The sequence below is a fragment of the Trichosurus vulpecula genome, chromosome 3, assembly GCF_011100635.1.
Source record: "Trichosurus vulpecula isolate mTriVul1 chromosome 3, mTriVul1.pri, whole genome shotgun sequence".
Lineage (NCBI taxonomy): Eukaryota > Metazoa > Chordata > Mammalia > Diprotodontia > Phalangeridae > Trichosurus > Trichosurus vulpecula.
The window spans coordinates 171102894-171118344 of record NC_050575.1 but is presented as its reverse complement, the minus strand read 5'-3'; the positions used below and the strand labels follow the sequence as shown (position 1 = coordinate 171118344).

General features: G+C 41.7%; 2 protein-coding genes across 2 annotated transcripts; one reads left to right on the top strand and one right to left on the bottom strand.

Moving 5' to 3' along the window:
• Window positions 1-446: 446 nt before the first annotated feature.
• MRPS2 (mitochondrial ribosomal protein S2) lies at window positions 447-4677 on the bottom strand. The gene is made up of 4 exons (XM_036749391.1): window positions 4580-4677; window positions 3826-3948; window positions 2348-2477; window positions 447-1127 (listed from the first exon to the last, which is right to left on the bottom strand). The coding sequence occupies exons 1-4, from the start codon at window positions 4617-4619 to the stop codon at window positions 518-520; spliced, it is 903 nt and encodes a 300-aa protein (XP_036605286.1). The 5' UTR covers window positions 4620-4677; the 3' UTR covers window positions 447-517.
• Window positions 4678-11687: 7010 nt separating this feature from the next.
• Window positions 11688-15023, top strand: C3H9orf116 (chromosome 3 C9orf116 homolog). The gene is made up of 3 exons (XM_036749390.1): window positions 11688-11830; window positions 12680-12758; window positions 14835-15023. Exons 1-3 carry the CDS (start codon window positions 11688-11690, stop codon window positions 15021-15023), a joined length of 411 nt encoding a protein of 136 aa, XP_036605285.1.
• Window positions 15024-15451: the final 428 nt, after the last annotated feature.

The following is a 15451-nucleotide window of genomic DNA, read 5'->3' as shown; positions in this document are numbered from 1 at the left end:
CCTCAAAGCACATATTATTCTCCTGCTTTCACCCAGTTGGATTTATTCATCTCATCTCTTCCACTGTCATAACTTAAAATATGAGTCTTATTTTCCCTCAAGTGTGGGTCCAACATAACTACTGGAGACATTATAGTGCAAAGCCCACTAGATAAAGAATGAGAAATCTGGATTCTAATCCTGGCTCTGTCATTATTCATCGGATATCTGACCTTGAATAAGTCATTCTTTCACCTGGTAGCTTCCTTATCTGTAAAATGAAGATAATACCACTTTCCCAAGTTAGCTCAAAGGGTTAATAGGACGATCAAGTGAGATAATGAATATGAAAACACTATGAAAAGTATGAAATGACATCTAAGGATGAAACATGACTACTGTTAAGACAGTAAAAAGATTTTCCTTCTTTTTCTGACTACTATACATGGATAGGATTTTGGTTTAGGTACTAGGAGATATTCAGGTCTAGTTTTTATTTTGGTAGATGTCAGGTGACCTTTTACAAAACTCGGCTTTTTCAGTTCATCACAGTCTGTGTCCCCAGCTGAGCAGGGCTAGGGGGCTGCTGGTATGTGTCTCCTGTCTTGTGAGCCATCTGTTTGCTCTGCTGGCTGTAGAGGAATTCCATTTGCTTCCTCTTCGCCTTAGCTCGTTTGATGGTTGTTCCAAAGAGATGGCAGAAGAGCTTGATGGAGTCAGGGGAATCGTCATTTCCAGGGATGGGGTATGAAATGAGGCATGGGTTGCAGTTTGTGTCTACAATGCCCACCGTAGGGATGTTCATCTTGGCAGCATCCCTCACAGCCACGTGTGGCTCAAAGACATTGTTCAGGGTATGGAAGAAGATCATCAGATCTGGGAGACGGACCCCAGGGCCAAATTGGACAGGAGCATTGGTCAGCAAGCCCCCTTTAAAATATCTGGTGTGGGCATACTCTCCACAGTCCACTGCCATTTTTTCTATTAGGTAGGTGAACTGCCGGTTCCGGCTCACGAACAAAATAATTCCTTTCCGATAGGCCACGTGGGCAGTAAAATTCAAAGCCAGCTGGAGATGCTTGACTGTTTGGTCCAAGTCAATGATGTCCTGCTCTAGGCGGGTCCCAAAGATGTATGGTTCCATAAACCTGTAAAGGGCATACCATTTGAACATTAAGCACATAGAGTCAACTCTCAATCACCAGCAGCAACCAATATTTATTAAGTACTAATTATGTGGCTTCTGGGGCAGGTAGGTAGTACAGCAGATAGAGTATTGGGCTTGGAGTCGGGAAGACCGGGGATCAAATTCGACCTCAAATGCTAACTAGCTGTGTGATCTTGAGCAAGTCACTTAACTTATTTGCCTCAGGTTTTTTTTCTTTCCCCATTGTAAAAATGCATTTTATTAGTTTCCAGGCAGTTTACTAAAGACACTAAATACAAGTGATGAGTACTTAGAAGCAGGGGTGTATGGACCTCAACCTCTGGCCAGACCTAATGGAGATGACCCCATGAGTCCTAAGCTAGCTCTTTACCAAATGGTTCCATACACATTCCCTTATGGTCACTACACGGCAGCTATGGATACATTCAACAGTCTCACAAAATTAAGAGAATTCAGGCTACATCTGAAGGTGGAGAAGAAACCATATTCCAACCCAGTTGTCTGAAGGCACCAAAACCAATTCTTCTCTTCTCTTACGGGGCATTATCAGGGCCCTAGCCCCTTCCTTTCACAGGGGCCAGACCAAGGAAAAGGAGCCAACTTCCAGAAACAGGGCACCAGTAAGATGAGTGAGGGTAAGCAATACGACGAACACAGAAACAAAAGTAACAGTGCTTGACCTTTCAGTGCGAGGGGAGACACCTACGTAAAATAATAATGACAAAAGCTAAAATTTATACAGTGCTCCCTATGTGCCAGGCACTGTGCTGTGCGCTTTACAATTACTATCTCATTAGATCTTCACAACTGGGGGGTAGGCACTGTTATTATTATTCCCATTGTACAAATGAAAAAAAACAGAGGCTAACAAAGGTTAGGTGACTTGCCCAGGGTCACACAGCTAGTAAGTGTCTGAGGCTGGATTTTGAACTCAGGTCTTCCTGACTTCAGGCCCAGCACTTCATCTACTGAATTATCAAGCAAAAAAGATAATGATGATAGAAAACAGTATATAAGTGCTCAATGAGTAAAGCAGACAGAAGCTTAATAAATATTTACTGAATCGATCTGGAAAAACTTGGAAAATTACTACAAATGATTAGACCCGAGACTCTAAAAGTACTCCTTGAAATCCCACCTACATACACATTCTATGGCTCTTTTATACTGGAAACACATAGCAAAGAAGGCTGAGCATACCTGTGACGACAACCTTTTTTATGTCCTAAATGTACTCTGGCATCAAAAAGAGTTTTAAGGGAAAATAGTTCCTTTACATTAAAGAAATCAGAATGTCTGAGGGGTTCAGTCAAAATCTTGTCATTGAGATCTAGAGGAAGAAAAATGGACACTGGTGAATTTCAAAATATACAAAACAGATTTGCTTATTACACTAAAATCTATTTTTGAAAACTGACAAGTGCATCCTCTGGTTCCAGAACCATCCCCTGGGTGGAAGCTGTGGCAGGCATTTGACTTGGTCAGAGTTCATATCTTACCTCTAACACAGACTGCCTGTGTGACTTTGGTCTGCTTTATTTCCTTGGGCCTCAGATTCCTCATGTATAAAATGAGGGGGCTCAACTAGAGGACCTCTTAAGCTTTTACCAGATCTAATTCCCAAGATCCCATGGTTTCTAAAACAGGATATCCCACCCCACTGAAAATAGCTCAGGGTAGCTTATTTCAGGAAAATTAATGGCTGGATTCGGAATCTATCAGAAATTAGCTGTTTGATTTAAGGCTAATCCCTTCCCCTTTCTGGGCTTCAGTTTCCTCATCAGCAAAATGAGGGAGCTGAATTACATCATCTCCAAGGTTCCTTCTAGGTCTAAGTTTTAGTATAGTGGAAAGGGCAATGGATTTGATCTCAGAAAACTTGGGCTCAAAATCTGGCTTTGCTACTTAGAGAAGTGTATGTGGTATAATAGAAAAAAGACTAGAAGAGGAGCCAGAGGACTTGGGTTCAAGTCTGAACTTTGTAAATTACTGTGACTCTGGGCAAGTCATGTTAACCTTTCTGTGCCTCAGTTTCCTCACCATAAAGGGGAGTGTCTATTTATGGACTGTCTACTCATGTGCCAGGCATCGTGCTAAACCCTTTACAAATATTATATCATTTGATCCTCACTGCTGTTACTATCCTTATTTTGCAGCTGAGGAAAGAGAGGCATTTAGAGGTTAAGTGACTTGCTCAGGGTCACACAGCCAGTAAGGGTCTGAGGCCAGATTTGAACTCAAGTTTTCCTGACTCCAGGCCTAAGCTCTTATTTACTCTAATATCTAGCTGCCAACATGCCAGGCACTATGCTAAATGCTAGAAAGGACCCACTGGCATGAAGATTAAATTACTCCACTTAGAATTATAGATCTATATGCAACTTTAGGGATGGAAACTAGGGGGAAGAGGCGACTTACCAAGCATCACATGTCTATTAGTGATGGGTCCAGGACTGAGATCTTAGACAAGGCATCTAAGAACACAACCAAGCCCCTCATTTGACAGAAAGGTGAAGTACTAGCAGAATCAGAATTCAAATGCAGGGCTGTGACTCAGTGCTCTCTCCCCTGAACCCACGGTGCCAGCCACTCTGAGACATCCCTCCTTCCCTCCCTCCCTCTTCAATAAGGTGGTTTCTATGGAGGACTCCTGTTTTCCTGGTTAAATGGGACATTACCGCTGTTATCCTCTTGGACAATCCCTGCGGCAGGAACACTTCCATACATCCGAAGGCCCTGCTGTGAAGCCCATGGGGAGGCCTTGCCAAGAAAATCCAACCAATGAAACCTGGACAGACTGCCTGGGGAAGAAACAGATGAGCTGTCTTTGAGAGCCGGCCTAGAACAAGCACTGGGAAGATCTAGAGAAGGGCTTCTTCACCTTTTTTTGGCTCCTGGACACCTTAGTCTGACCAAGCCTACAGACCCCTTCTCAGAATAACGTTTTTTAAGTGCATGAGACACACAAAACCACGAAGAAAACCAACTATGATGAAGTCCAGTATAACAAAAAACCCAAGTCCAGGAGGTCTGGGTTAAGAACCACAGATCTCTAATTAAGCCAAGGGCCCGTGTCCCCCCAGGAGCTGCCCTTCCTCCTCCCTCCTTCTCTTATTCCCTCCCTTTCCTCCGGCTTCTCCCTCTCATTCCCAGCTTCTCTCCTATTTCCCCTCCCCCCTCGCCCTCCTTTTCCTTCTCCCCTCTCTCCCCCTCTCCTCTCTTATTTCCTCCCCTCCCCCCCTCTCCTATTTCCTCCCCTCCCCCTCGCTCTCCGCTCTCCCTCGTTCCCCCCCTCCCCGCCCGCACCCCCGCTTCTTCCCCCCGCTCCACAAGGCCGGGCCCTCCGGCTGCGCTGTGGAGGGAGGGGATAAGCACAGGCGGAGGGCCCGGGGCAGCGCCGAGTAGAAGGCGCCGCTCTGTTCGTTAGCTCACCCGCCCGGAGCAGCGGCAGCGGGGCCTGAGCCAAAGCCATGTTGCGGGACTGGCCCTACGTCGCCGCAGAGGAAGAGCGTCGTGCTGGCTGGCGGGGAGAGAGGGTCCCTTCCCTCGGCCGCGGTCCCGACAGCGCCACCTGCAGCTCAAGCGGAACCAGTGCAGGCTCCCGCACCAAGGAGGGGAGCGTCCTCAAATGATACATGTAAATGTATTTATGTAGAGTAATGTAACAGTAATACATATTATGTAACACAGCATTATGTAAATACAACATAATTATGTATTGTATAATACAATTATTATATAAGATACATTTATGTGTGAAATGAAGATTAAAAACTTTTTCTTAACACCTTACTATAAAAGCACCCACCTCCACCTCCCTCCCTGAGCGATCCCTGCCAATGGAAAGTAAATAATTTTTTCTATAGTAGAAGGCATATATAGCTCCGTGAAAGCGCAGACTTCCACTTTTCCCCCCTCGCCTCTTTTTCCTCTCCCTACCTCCCCCTTCTCCCCTCTTCTTCATTCCCCCCATGCCCTCCTTCACCCGTCCCTGCAGCCTTCTTTGCCCAGAATGCTCTTACTAAAGGTTTGTTGATTGATGATAACCAACGATGTGCAGAGGGACTGCAGATCCAAATCTCATTTCTATTAGGGGCCTGCTTAAATTCAGATGTGAGAGGCTTCCAGCAGGTATGAATTGCACCTGAAAAACCAGAGAGGAGGAGCCCAGGGCTGAGAGGCAAGGGGTTAATGATGCTTCTTCCCATCATCTCCAAATCCCTACCTCCCCCCTTCCCAAATAAAGAGTACTGGCTAATTAGAGGACGTCAGCATCTCCTTTCTCCCCTTATTAAATACTTTACTTAACAGGAGATGCTCATGTTATTTAAGTTCATCCAAGAGTTAGACAGGCCTTTATTAAGCACTTACTATGTGCCAGGCCCTGTTGACTAAGCACTAGGGATACACACACACAAAAAGTAAAAAGCAGGCCCTGGACCCAAGAAGTTCACATTCTAATCAGAGAGACAACATGCAAACATCTATGTACAAACAAGATATATACAGGGAGATTATATCAAAGGAAAGGCACTAGCACTGAAGGGGATTGGAAGGAAAGAACAATAAGCATTTACTAAGCTCCTACTATGTGTCGGGCACTGTACTAAAGGTTTCTTGCAGAAGATGAGATTTTATCAGAGATTTGAAGGAAGCTAGGGAAGCCAGGAATCAGTGCATTTCAGCCAGTCAAAAAGCAAGTAGTAGAGGGACCTAAGAGCGTCTTGTGGGAAGAATAGCTAGGAAGCCAGTGCTGTTGGATCACAGAGTATGTGGAGGGTAGCAAGGTCTAAGAAGACTGGAAAAGTAGAAAAAAGCCAGGTTAAGAAGGGCTTTTAAAAACAAAACAGAAGAGTTTATATTTGATACTGGAGGTAATAGGGAGCCTCAGATATTTACTAGCTGTGTGACCTTGGGCAAGTCACTTAATCCTGTTTGCCTAAGCTTCCTTTGAATGGGGAGAGAGGGGGGACCTCTTTTTTTGAATTGGTGACTTGGCCAGGCTGGTGCTTTAGGAATATCACTTTGGCTGCTGAGTAGAAGATGGACAGAGTAAGAAGGCAAAATATTTTTGTGAAATATTCCATTTCTCACCAATTCAGAAGGTGGTACTTAAAAACAAAATTTTAATAATTGTTTTTTAAAATTATGAACTTGACGTGCATTAACAAGCATGAGCATCTACACAGGACAGAAAATGTATAGGACAGAAAATGTGGAGTGCATATAAAAATTAATTTTGATGAACAGCTTTTTAAAAAAGTTTATGTTAAATTTAACACAATAATATCAACACTATATAATAGTCTCTGTAGAATCATGAATAAAATGATAGGGTTGGGCTAAATTGGCCTTTTATTAAGGGGATTTATACCTTACTCCTTTTATAGAATTTTATAAAATCCCTGTATTAAGAGAATTTGTTTGGCGAAGTTTGGATTCAATCAAAAGGCCACACTTGAGGACCTAGAGGACCACAAGTGGCCCCAAGGCCACAGGTTCCTCACCCCTGGCTAAGTTATTCTTTCTTTAAAAGCTCGGCTTAAGTGCCACATATGCTTCATGAAGCCTTTCCTGATAGCCCCCATTCTTGTGTTACCTTATATTTATTACATATTTTGTATACGCCTTTATGAATACATGTTGTTTACTTAGGTAAACTATAACCTCCTTGAGGTCAGGCAGAATTTCATTTTTATCTTTATATTTCTAGTGCCTAGCACATAGAAGCTTCTTAATAAGTAATAATTGATTAATAATCTCTTTACTGCTCTAGATAGTATGTGGATTATTTGAGAAGCATTGAAGGATGTAAAAGTTTCTACTCTTGGTATATATAACAATATGGTGATGGAACACAGATATTAATTCATTAAACAATTAGAGAATATAAACCAGAAGACAGCTGTCAAAATGTGTAATATAAACAATTAAGACCTATAGAAGCATAGGGAAGGAAGGGGCCAATATGGACAGGAATGGGCAGTCAAAGAACAATTTTTAAGCACTTACTATGTCGAACTGGACTGGAGATGCAAAGAAAGGCAAAATGTGTCCTCTACTCTTAAGGGGCTTGTATTCTAAAGGGGAGACAACATTCAAGATATATGCAATATAAAGAGAAGGCAATCTTAGAGGGGAAAAAACTTGTAGTGCAGGAAGGGAGGCTGGAGAAGCCCTCCTGGTGATAGTGAGATTTGAATGGAGCCTTGAAGGAAGCCAAGAAAACTAGGAATCAGATAAAGAAAAATGTTCTGAACATGGGGATAGCCAATGCAAATGAAAAGGAATTGAGAAAGTGTTCTGTGTGAGGAACAGCAAGGAAGCCACAGTAGTTGGATCATAGAGTATGTGAAAGGGAGTAAAGAATAAGACCAGAAAGGAACAGGCTGTGAATAGTCAGTCAATAAACATTTATTAAGTACCTATTCTTTGCCAGGGTTTGCTAAATGGCACAGTGAATAGAATACCAGACCAAGGGTCAGGAAGACTCAGTTTTGTGAGTTCAAATCTAGCCTCCTATACTTACTAGTTGCATGATCCTGAGCAAGCCACTTAATCCTTGGTTTCCTCATCTGTAAATGAGTTGGAGAAGAAAATGGCAAACCAATCCACTATTTTTGCACAAAGAGTCAGACATGACTGAAAAGTGACTAAACAACATTTGCCAGAAACTGTGCCTAGTTCTAGTGCTATAAAAATGGTCCCTGCCCTCAAGGAGCTCACAGACTAATAGAGGAGAGACAACATGCAAACAACTATGTGCAAAAAAAGCAGGAGAAATTGGAAATGATCAACAGAGGGAAGGCACTAGCATTCAGGGGGATCAGTAAAGAATTCTTACAAAAGGAAAGATTTTAGCTGCGACTTGAAGGAAGACGAAGAAACCAAGAGGCAAAGATGAGGAAGGAGAGAATTCCAGGCATGGGGGACAGCCAATGGAAATGCCCAGAGTAGGAAAATGGCATATCTTATCTGAGGAAAAGTAAGGAGGCCAGTGTCACTGGATTTTAGAGTAGATGCTGGGGGAATACAGTATAAAATGACTAGAATGGTGTTGAGGTACAGGTTGTGAAGAGTTTTCAATGCCAAATAAAAGATTTTATATTTGATCCTAGGGGAAAGAGAGTCTCTGGAGAGAGAGAGTGAAAGTGAGAGAGAGAGAGAGAGAGAGAAAGAGAGAGAGAGAGAGAGAGAGAGAGAAAGAGAGAGAGAGAGAGAGAGAGAGAGAGAGAGAGAGAGAGAGAGAGAGAGAGAGAGAGAGAGAGAGAGTCTGGTGGGGAAGGGGGGATGTGATCAGCCCTTAGCAATTTAAGAAGATCGGTTTGCCTGCTAAATGGAGGAGAGAGTAGAGTGAAGAGAGACTCGAGACAGGGAGAACAACCAGTGGTCTATGTCTGAAGTGATAAGAAGCTGTATCAGAATGGTGACAGCATCAGAGAAGAGAAGGGGGCACATATGTGAGATGTTATGAAGGTAAAATTGACAGACCTTTGGCAACACATTGAATATGTAGGGTGAGAGATAGGGAAAAGTTGAGAATGACACCTAGATTGCAAGCCTGGGTGACTGGGTCGATGCTGGTGTCCTTGACAGTAATAGGGAAATTTAGGAGAGGGGAAGGTTTAAGGAGAAAGAGAATGAGGTCAGTTCTGGACACATTGAGTTTAAGATGTCTAATGGACATCCAGTTGGAAATGTCCAATTTCACTTGGAGGTGTGAAACTGAGAGAGAAGTTAGGGCTGGATATGTAAATTTGAGAAGCGTCAGCACAGAGATGGTAATTCAATCTATGAAAATTTACGAATTACCATGTGGTATGGAGACAGAAGAGAAGAAGGCCCAGGACAGAGTTTTGTGGGACACCCATGGTTAGTGATGTCTGGATGAAGATCCAACAAAGAAGCTGAGAAAAAGTGAGCAGAGGGATTAGAGGAGAACCAGGAGACAGTGGTGGCAAGAAAACCTTGAATGAAGAGATTATCAAAGACAAGAGAGTGATAGGGTATCAAAGGCTGCAGAGGTCAAGCATGGGAATTGAGCAAAGGCAATTATATCTGCAAATTATGAGATCTTTGTGAAGGGCTTAAAAAGCCAAATAGTATTTTATATTTGATCCTGGAGGTAATGCTGAGCCACTGGAGTTTATAGAGTATGTGAGGAGGTCATAAGGTCTGTCCTGTGATTTTGCTCTTTTTGGCAGCTAAGTAGAGAATAGATTGGAGTGAGTAGAGAGTTGAGGAAGATGGACCAATTATGGGACCATTGCAGTGGTTCAGGAGTGAGGTGATAAAGGCTTATACCAACATGGTAGCTATGTAAGTAGAGAGAAGAGCCATATGTGAGAAATGGGAAGGTGAAAATGACAATATTTGACAACAAATTGGATGTGTGGGGTGAGTACTAGAGAGAGGTTGAGAATGTTATCTAACTTATGAGCCTAGGTGACTGGAAGGATGATGTTGTCTTGGATAGTAATAGAAACAGTAAGTTGGGAAGAGAGCAAGGTTTGGTGGGGAAGATTGGAGCAGCTAAGTAGCACAGTGGATAGAGTGCTCGGCCAGAGTAAAAAAAAAATGAGACTCATCTTCCTGTGTTCAAATCTGGCCTCAGATGCTTACTAGCTGTGTGACCCTAAGCAAGTCACTTAGTCCTATTTGCCTCAGTTTCTCATCTGTCAAATGAGCTGGAGAAGGAAATGATAAACCACTCCAGTATCAGTTCTCTTGTCAAAGAAGACCCCAAATGAGGTCATGAAAAGTTAGACACTGAAAACAGCTGAACAGCAAAAACATTTGGAGATGTTGAGTTTAAGATGCCTAAGAGATATCTAATTTGAGGTGTCTAAGAGACAGTCAGTAATGTGGGCCTGGAAAAATTAGGGCTGAATATAGAGATCTAGGAAAGGAATAATTTGCATAGAGATGATAGTTGAACCCATGGAGTTGGTGAGATTACTGAGTAAGACAGGATATATGGAAAAGAGAAACAGGTTCAGGTTAGAGCCATGGGGGATGCCCACAGCTAGGTGGGCATGATCTGGATGAAGGATCAGCAAAGGAAACTGAGAAGAAGCAGTTAGGCAGGTAAGAGGAAACTAGGGAGAGTACCGCCAAAACCTAGGGAGGAGAAAGTACTCAGGGGAGGCTGATTGACAGTGTCAAAGGCTGCACAGGGCTCAAGAAGACTGAGCTGGGTCTTGAAAAGTGAGATTTGGATACCTGGGGTTGGAATTAAAGAACTGTGGAAACTCAGAGCTGGAAGGGACCTTAGAAATTTATCTCTTCATGGGTGACTAGCATAAATGGCTTCAACAAGGCATGCTTAGTTTTAATGAGTTAATGTACCAGCCATTAGAGTATATGGTGAGTTGTAAAACACATAACATATACAATAATAATAAAATAGTGTAGGGAGACAGGTTTTTTGGTAACCAAAGTATAGATATGCATGATAAAAACTAGAATATGGGCTAGGTGGGCAGATAATACAAACCTTATCTCCTTAGGTTATCTTCTGTCCTGGTTTAAATTTATTTGCAGCTAAGCCAGAGAGGACCTTGGGGATCTATCTGTAAGAGTGGCTAACCCTATAAGATTATTATCAGAACAGAAAGCTTTGATCTCTGGCCCAGGGTGCAATCTGCCTGGATTTTATTAACCCCTTGTGGTAACCATCGCTAAAGAACTTGGAGCAAACTCTGGGAGAAATAGTAGAAGGTTCTAGCCCCTACACCATAGCACAGGAATTTTCAACTGAGGGGTTCATGCACTCCTAGATTTCAGGGGGGTCTATGAATGAGGGTGGTTGAAAAATATTTAACCTCTAACTGAAATTTATTTTTTTTCAATTATGAATGTATGCGACAAATATTATTTTGAGGAGGGGTACTCATGTTTCACCAGACTACCATAGGGCTTCATGACACACAAAAAAGTTAAGATCCCCTGCTTCAGCAGAATGAAGACCAGCAGGCAGAAATGTCACATGCAGCAGAAAGGGGCCCCATGAGCTCTGAAGACCTAGCATTTACACCTTCGCTGGATTTCTTAAGAAATAAGGAATTATATTTGGAATATCTATCCAGAGAACTGTTTTAATAGATGTCCATCATATCAACAGGAGAGTTCCACCCTGAAAACAAATGATATTAATGTACGTGGCTATTTGGGCCCATAGAAACATAAAGTCAATACAAAAATGAGCAATATTAATTTTTAAATGGACTTATGGTTCCTTGAGTTCATAAATGTTTATTGGGATCCTATGTGTATTTTCTCCAAGGAACAAAAAAGATTATTACACCATCTTAAGGAACATAGCTTGTCAATCTAAAATAAAAATGAATTCTGTCACATAAATGGAGTTCTGAAAATGGCATGGGATTGTTTTGTACCTTTAAGAACAAGGTACTTTCAAGTCAAGTTCTAGGTTGCTTAGCAACAGAATGTTTGCTGCCCTGAAAAACTCAGCTTAATTTTGCCTCGTCTCTTTCTCGTGTTTCCTCCCAAATTGTTGTTCTGTTACACGGGAGGGGAAATGCCCCAGGAAGCCCCTCAACAATCTTCTGACCAGGATGAACAAAAGGCAGAAGGTTATTTGGAGAAAACCAGTGATTATTACCGAGTGAGCCACAATTTGCCGGCCAGGTTCAATAACCCTGGGTGGTTTCGGGGCTACAGGTGAGAAAGGGAACCTTATGGGGATAATATCATAAAGAGGTGGGAGGTGGGAAGGGTTTACAGAATCGGAACTAGTGGTAAGGCCTTCAAAAGCAAAATGTCATTTTCTAAACTAGAGACTCCCTACCTAACATGCCTAGGCTGCCTAATTAGAAGACACAGAAGTAACACCATCAAAACCACCCGTCTAAATTGAGGGAATTGTTAGGAGCCTCAGCCTGTTTCCATAGTGGCTGCATTTAAGCCACACTATACAGGCTCCAAACATACCTCTCCTTGAAGTAGCCCCTGAAAAGGCTCTGAAATTGAAGGGGCCAATAGATCAACCTGGAAGCCTGTCTAGAAGCTGTGGACATCAGTTCTGACCTGCTGATCCAGAATTCTGCCTCTCCAAGGAAAAATATATCTATGGAGTGGTCCCAGAGTCTTCCAGGAAGATACTGCATTTTATATCCAATACTTGCCCAAGCTAATCAATGTAAATTTAAGGGGTGTGGAGGGAAGGCTGGCTTGGGGCAGGGTGGGGAGAATAACGGGGGCTCTGCCACCTGGTTTGTTTAGGCTGTTGAATTGGGGGATGTGGAAGGACCATAGAAATCAAACCAGGCATAACCAGAGATAGGGAGAAAATGACAGTCCCTTCTAGCTGCCTCCTTTTTCTTCCGGTTAGTCAGGACTGCACAATGATAGTTCTCAACTTCCCTCCCTCCCTCTCAAAGGTATCCCTCTAGGAGATTCTCCTAGTGTTATTCTAGATTAAAAAAAAACCAAACTTGTTTCTAAAATGATCTGGGATATGACTTAAATAAAATAATAGGATGCATAGTAAAATTGTTTTTTATCTAATAGCATTAAGGAAACTCATCCAGTATACAGGACATCTAACCAAACCTATGGTAGCAGGGCACCTACTGTACATGAAATGCCTGTAAGTATGAGATGGGTTCAAGAGAGACAGGCTTCTATGGGAGATTTCTATGGGCATTGGTTTAAGGAGAGACAAATTGGATGGGTGGGTGGGGGGGCAGAGGAGATGGAGGTGGAAACTGCAAAAAGTGGTATGAAAGGAGTGGTATAGTGGGCAAGGGCACAAGATGAGAGACAGGATGTTTAGAGTCTACTCTTAGTTTTGACACTGATTCAATCTGTTATTCATCCTCCTTACCCCCACCCCCAAGAGAAGGCAAATCAGCTCTCCTTGCCTGTTTCTTTGTCTGAATTACTCTCTGCTTTTCAAGCCAAGTTTACTTGTTACATAACAATATATAGACTATTCAATCAATCAAGCAAGCAACAAGCATTTGTTAAATACCTACTGTGTGTGCTATTATTTGAATAATGAAGATACTGAATTTAATGATCTTTGAGATCTCATTTTAGAATTTTTATTGACTACTCCAAGGGATTAAAAAAATGTAAATGGTGAAAGATTCCCTTTTAAAAACTTACATTCACATAGCAGTTGCTCTTTTTTTCCCACAAATATATGGAGGGATAGTGTTGAATAGAGAATTTACTAACAAGCCCAAGTTGGAAAGTATGTCATTTGCTATTGTGCAACCAGGCTGGTGTCATTGTTTTTAAAGTTCTCTTTCTATATGAAAGTAAGAAATAAAAATGTGCTGTACAAGCAAAAAATAGGGCCAGAAAGGGTTGCTCTCTGCTATTTTGAGGCTTGGGAGACTAAATATTATATAGGCTACTTAAGAACCATTAAGAAAGAGAACCAATGATAATGATAACCAATAATAATATAATAGATTGAATAGAGACCACTTTCTTATTCAGAGTTTGAGCTCTTTTGCCTATCATTCCCAGGTTTCTTCTATAATCTGGCATCACTCCACCTTTTTAGACTTAACTGATAGACTCCATCTCACCTTAGTGCCTTTGCATTAGCTTTCTCCCATGTCTGGAATGCTTGGCCTCCTGACCTCTGCTTCTTAGTTTTCAGGCCTCCCCTCAAAACCCAGTTCAACTCCCACCTTCTACATGAAGCCTTTCCCATTCTCTCCTCTCCCCACCCCCAACCCCCTTATGCTTTCCCTTCCATAACTACCATCTTGTATGTGCCTAGTTATTTACATGTTGTTTCCTTCATTAGACTGTAAGCTTCTTGAGGGGGGGAACCATTAAAAATTTTATTTTTTTACCTTTTTTTTGGTAGCACAGTGCCTGGCACATAGTAAGCACTTAGTAAATCCTCTTTGACTGACTTATTGGGAGGGCAGGTGCCATGTTACTTAAACCTTGCATCTCCCTCAGTAATAGTCACAATTGTTCTTAAAAACAGTCTATTGAATATATTGTCTGGGTAAAACATCTGATAAAGGTCAGTGTCACTTACTTTAATAGGTCTAGTAAATAATCAGTCATTTTTCATTCATGTCTGACTCTTCATGACCCCATTTGGGGTTTTCCCGGCAAAGATAAGAGCGGTTTGCCATTTCCTTCTCCAGCTCATTTGGCAGATGAGAAAACTGAGGCAAAAGGGTTAAGTGACTTGCTGAGAGTCACACAGCTAGTAAGTGTCTGAGGCCAGATTTAAGCTCAAGAAGATGAGTCTTCCTGACTCCATGCCTGGCACTTTATCCACTGTGGCACCTAGTAGGCCTAAACAACATTACATAGAATTATATCATGAAGATTTAGAACTAATTTTATTTCTCAAGAGACTATCACTGATACTTGGTACAATGGTATCCCAGTGATTAGCAATGCAGCTATTGAGAGAATTTCATAGAGCATAAAGTATACCAAACAGAGCCAGAAAAACTGGGTTCTGATCCTGGCTTGGTCACTTACTACCTATGTGACCTTGGGTAACTATTAAATGATGAAGGAAAAGTGACTTAACTTTTCAACAGTCTAGTGTCCTTACCTGTAATATCTATCAATGTAGGTACTACATGCCTGGGAGTAAGGGTTGTGGTGAAAGAAGTGCTTTGCAAAGCACTATAAATAAACTGTTATTCTTAGTAATTAAAGTTTTTTTTAATTTCAGAAAAGTTTTCATTCTTCACCACATATGTTTTCTCAACATTATGGAAATTGTGGGATATACAGAAACAACGGTTTTAATGTCTACACTGACAAGAGCATTGTGACGGGCCCTGATAATTTCATCACGTATTATGATCGACTGAACTTCCATCCCAGTTACAATGTTAATAAACCATCAATCTGTGATTAATGAGCACTTTCCCCTCTCTCAATGGTAATCTTGTTTCTAGATTGCAGTATTCTGAACAATCAATGTAATCACTTCCTGTTAAAATGTCTTTTTTTTTTAAATACAGCTATACTGAACTTTCCTAAAAATTTCTTCATATTTTTTAAGGCAGTAAAATGTACAAAGTTATCTCTTGTTTTAACCTCATTGTTATTTTAGGTGTAAAAGAAAATAGCCTTCTACAAAACATTTCAACTAAGATGAGAATCAATAGAAATACATTGAATTCTATGAATCGACTGAAATAGATAAACAAGGCACAGGGTCTTACACAGTGCTTGGTTCTTTAGTTGATAAATGGATATGCAATGATAACTGCTCTCTATAGTGTTACCTGGCAACATTTTCATGCTCATATGGAACTGCCACTGAAGATAAAGCGTAACGGA

Excerpts from the sequence above, each read along its gene's own strand:
- MRPS2 (XM_036749391.1), bottom strand. The coding sequence starts at position 4,619 with ATGGCTTTGGCTCAGGCCCCGCTGCCGCTGCTCCGGGCGG. Across the intron at positions 3,949-4,579 it reads GCTGCCGCTGCTCCGGGCGG|GCAGTCTGTCCAGGTTTCAT; the intron begins GTGAGCTAACGA and ends TTTCTTCCCCAG. Across the intron at positions 1,128-2,347 it reads AAAAAAGGTTGTCGTCACAG|GTTTATGGAACCATACATCT; the intron begins GTATGCTCAGCC and ends TGCCCTTTACAG.
- C3H9orf116 (XM_036749390.1), top strand. The coding sequence starts at position 11,688 with ATGCCCCAGGAAGCCCCTCAACAATCTTCTGACCAGGATGAACAAAAG. Across the intron at positions 11,831-12,679 it reads GGGTGGTTTCGGGGCTACAG|CATTAAGGAAACTCATCCAG; the intron begins GTGAGAAAGGGA and ends TTTATCTAATAG. Across the intron at positions 12,759-14,834 it reads CTACTGTACATGAAATGCCT|AAAAGTTTTCATTCTTCACC; the intron begins GTAAGTATGAGA and ends TTTTAATTTCAG.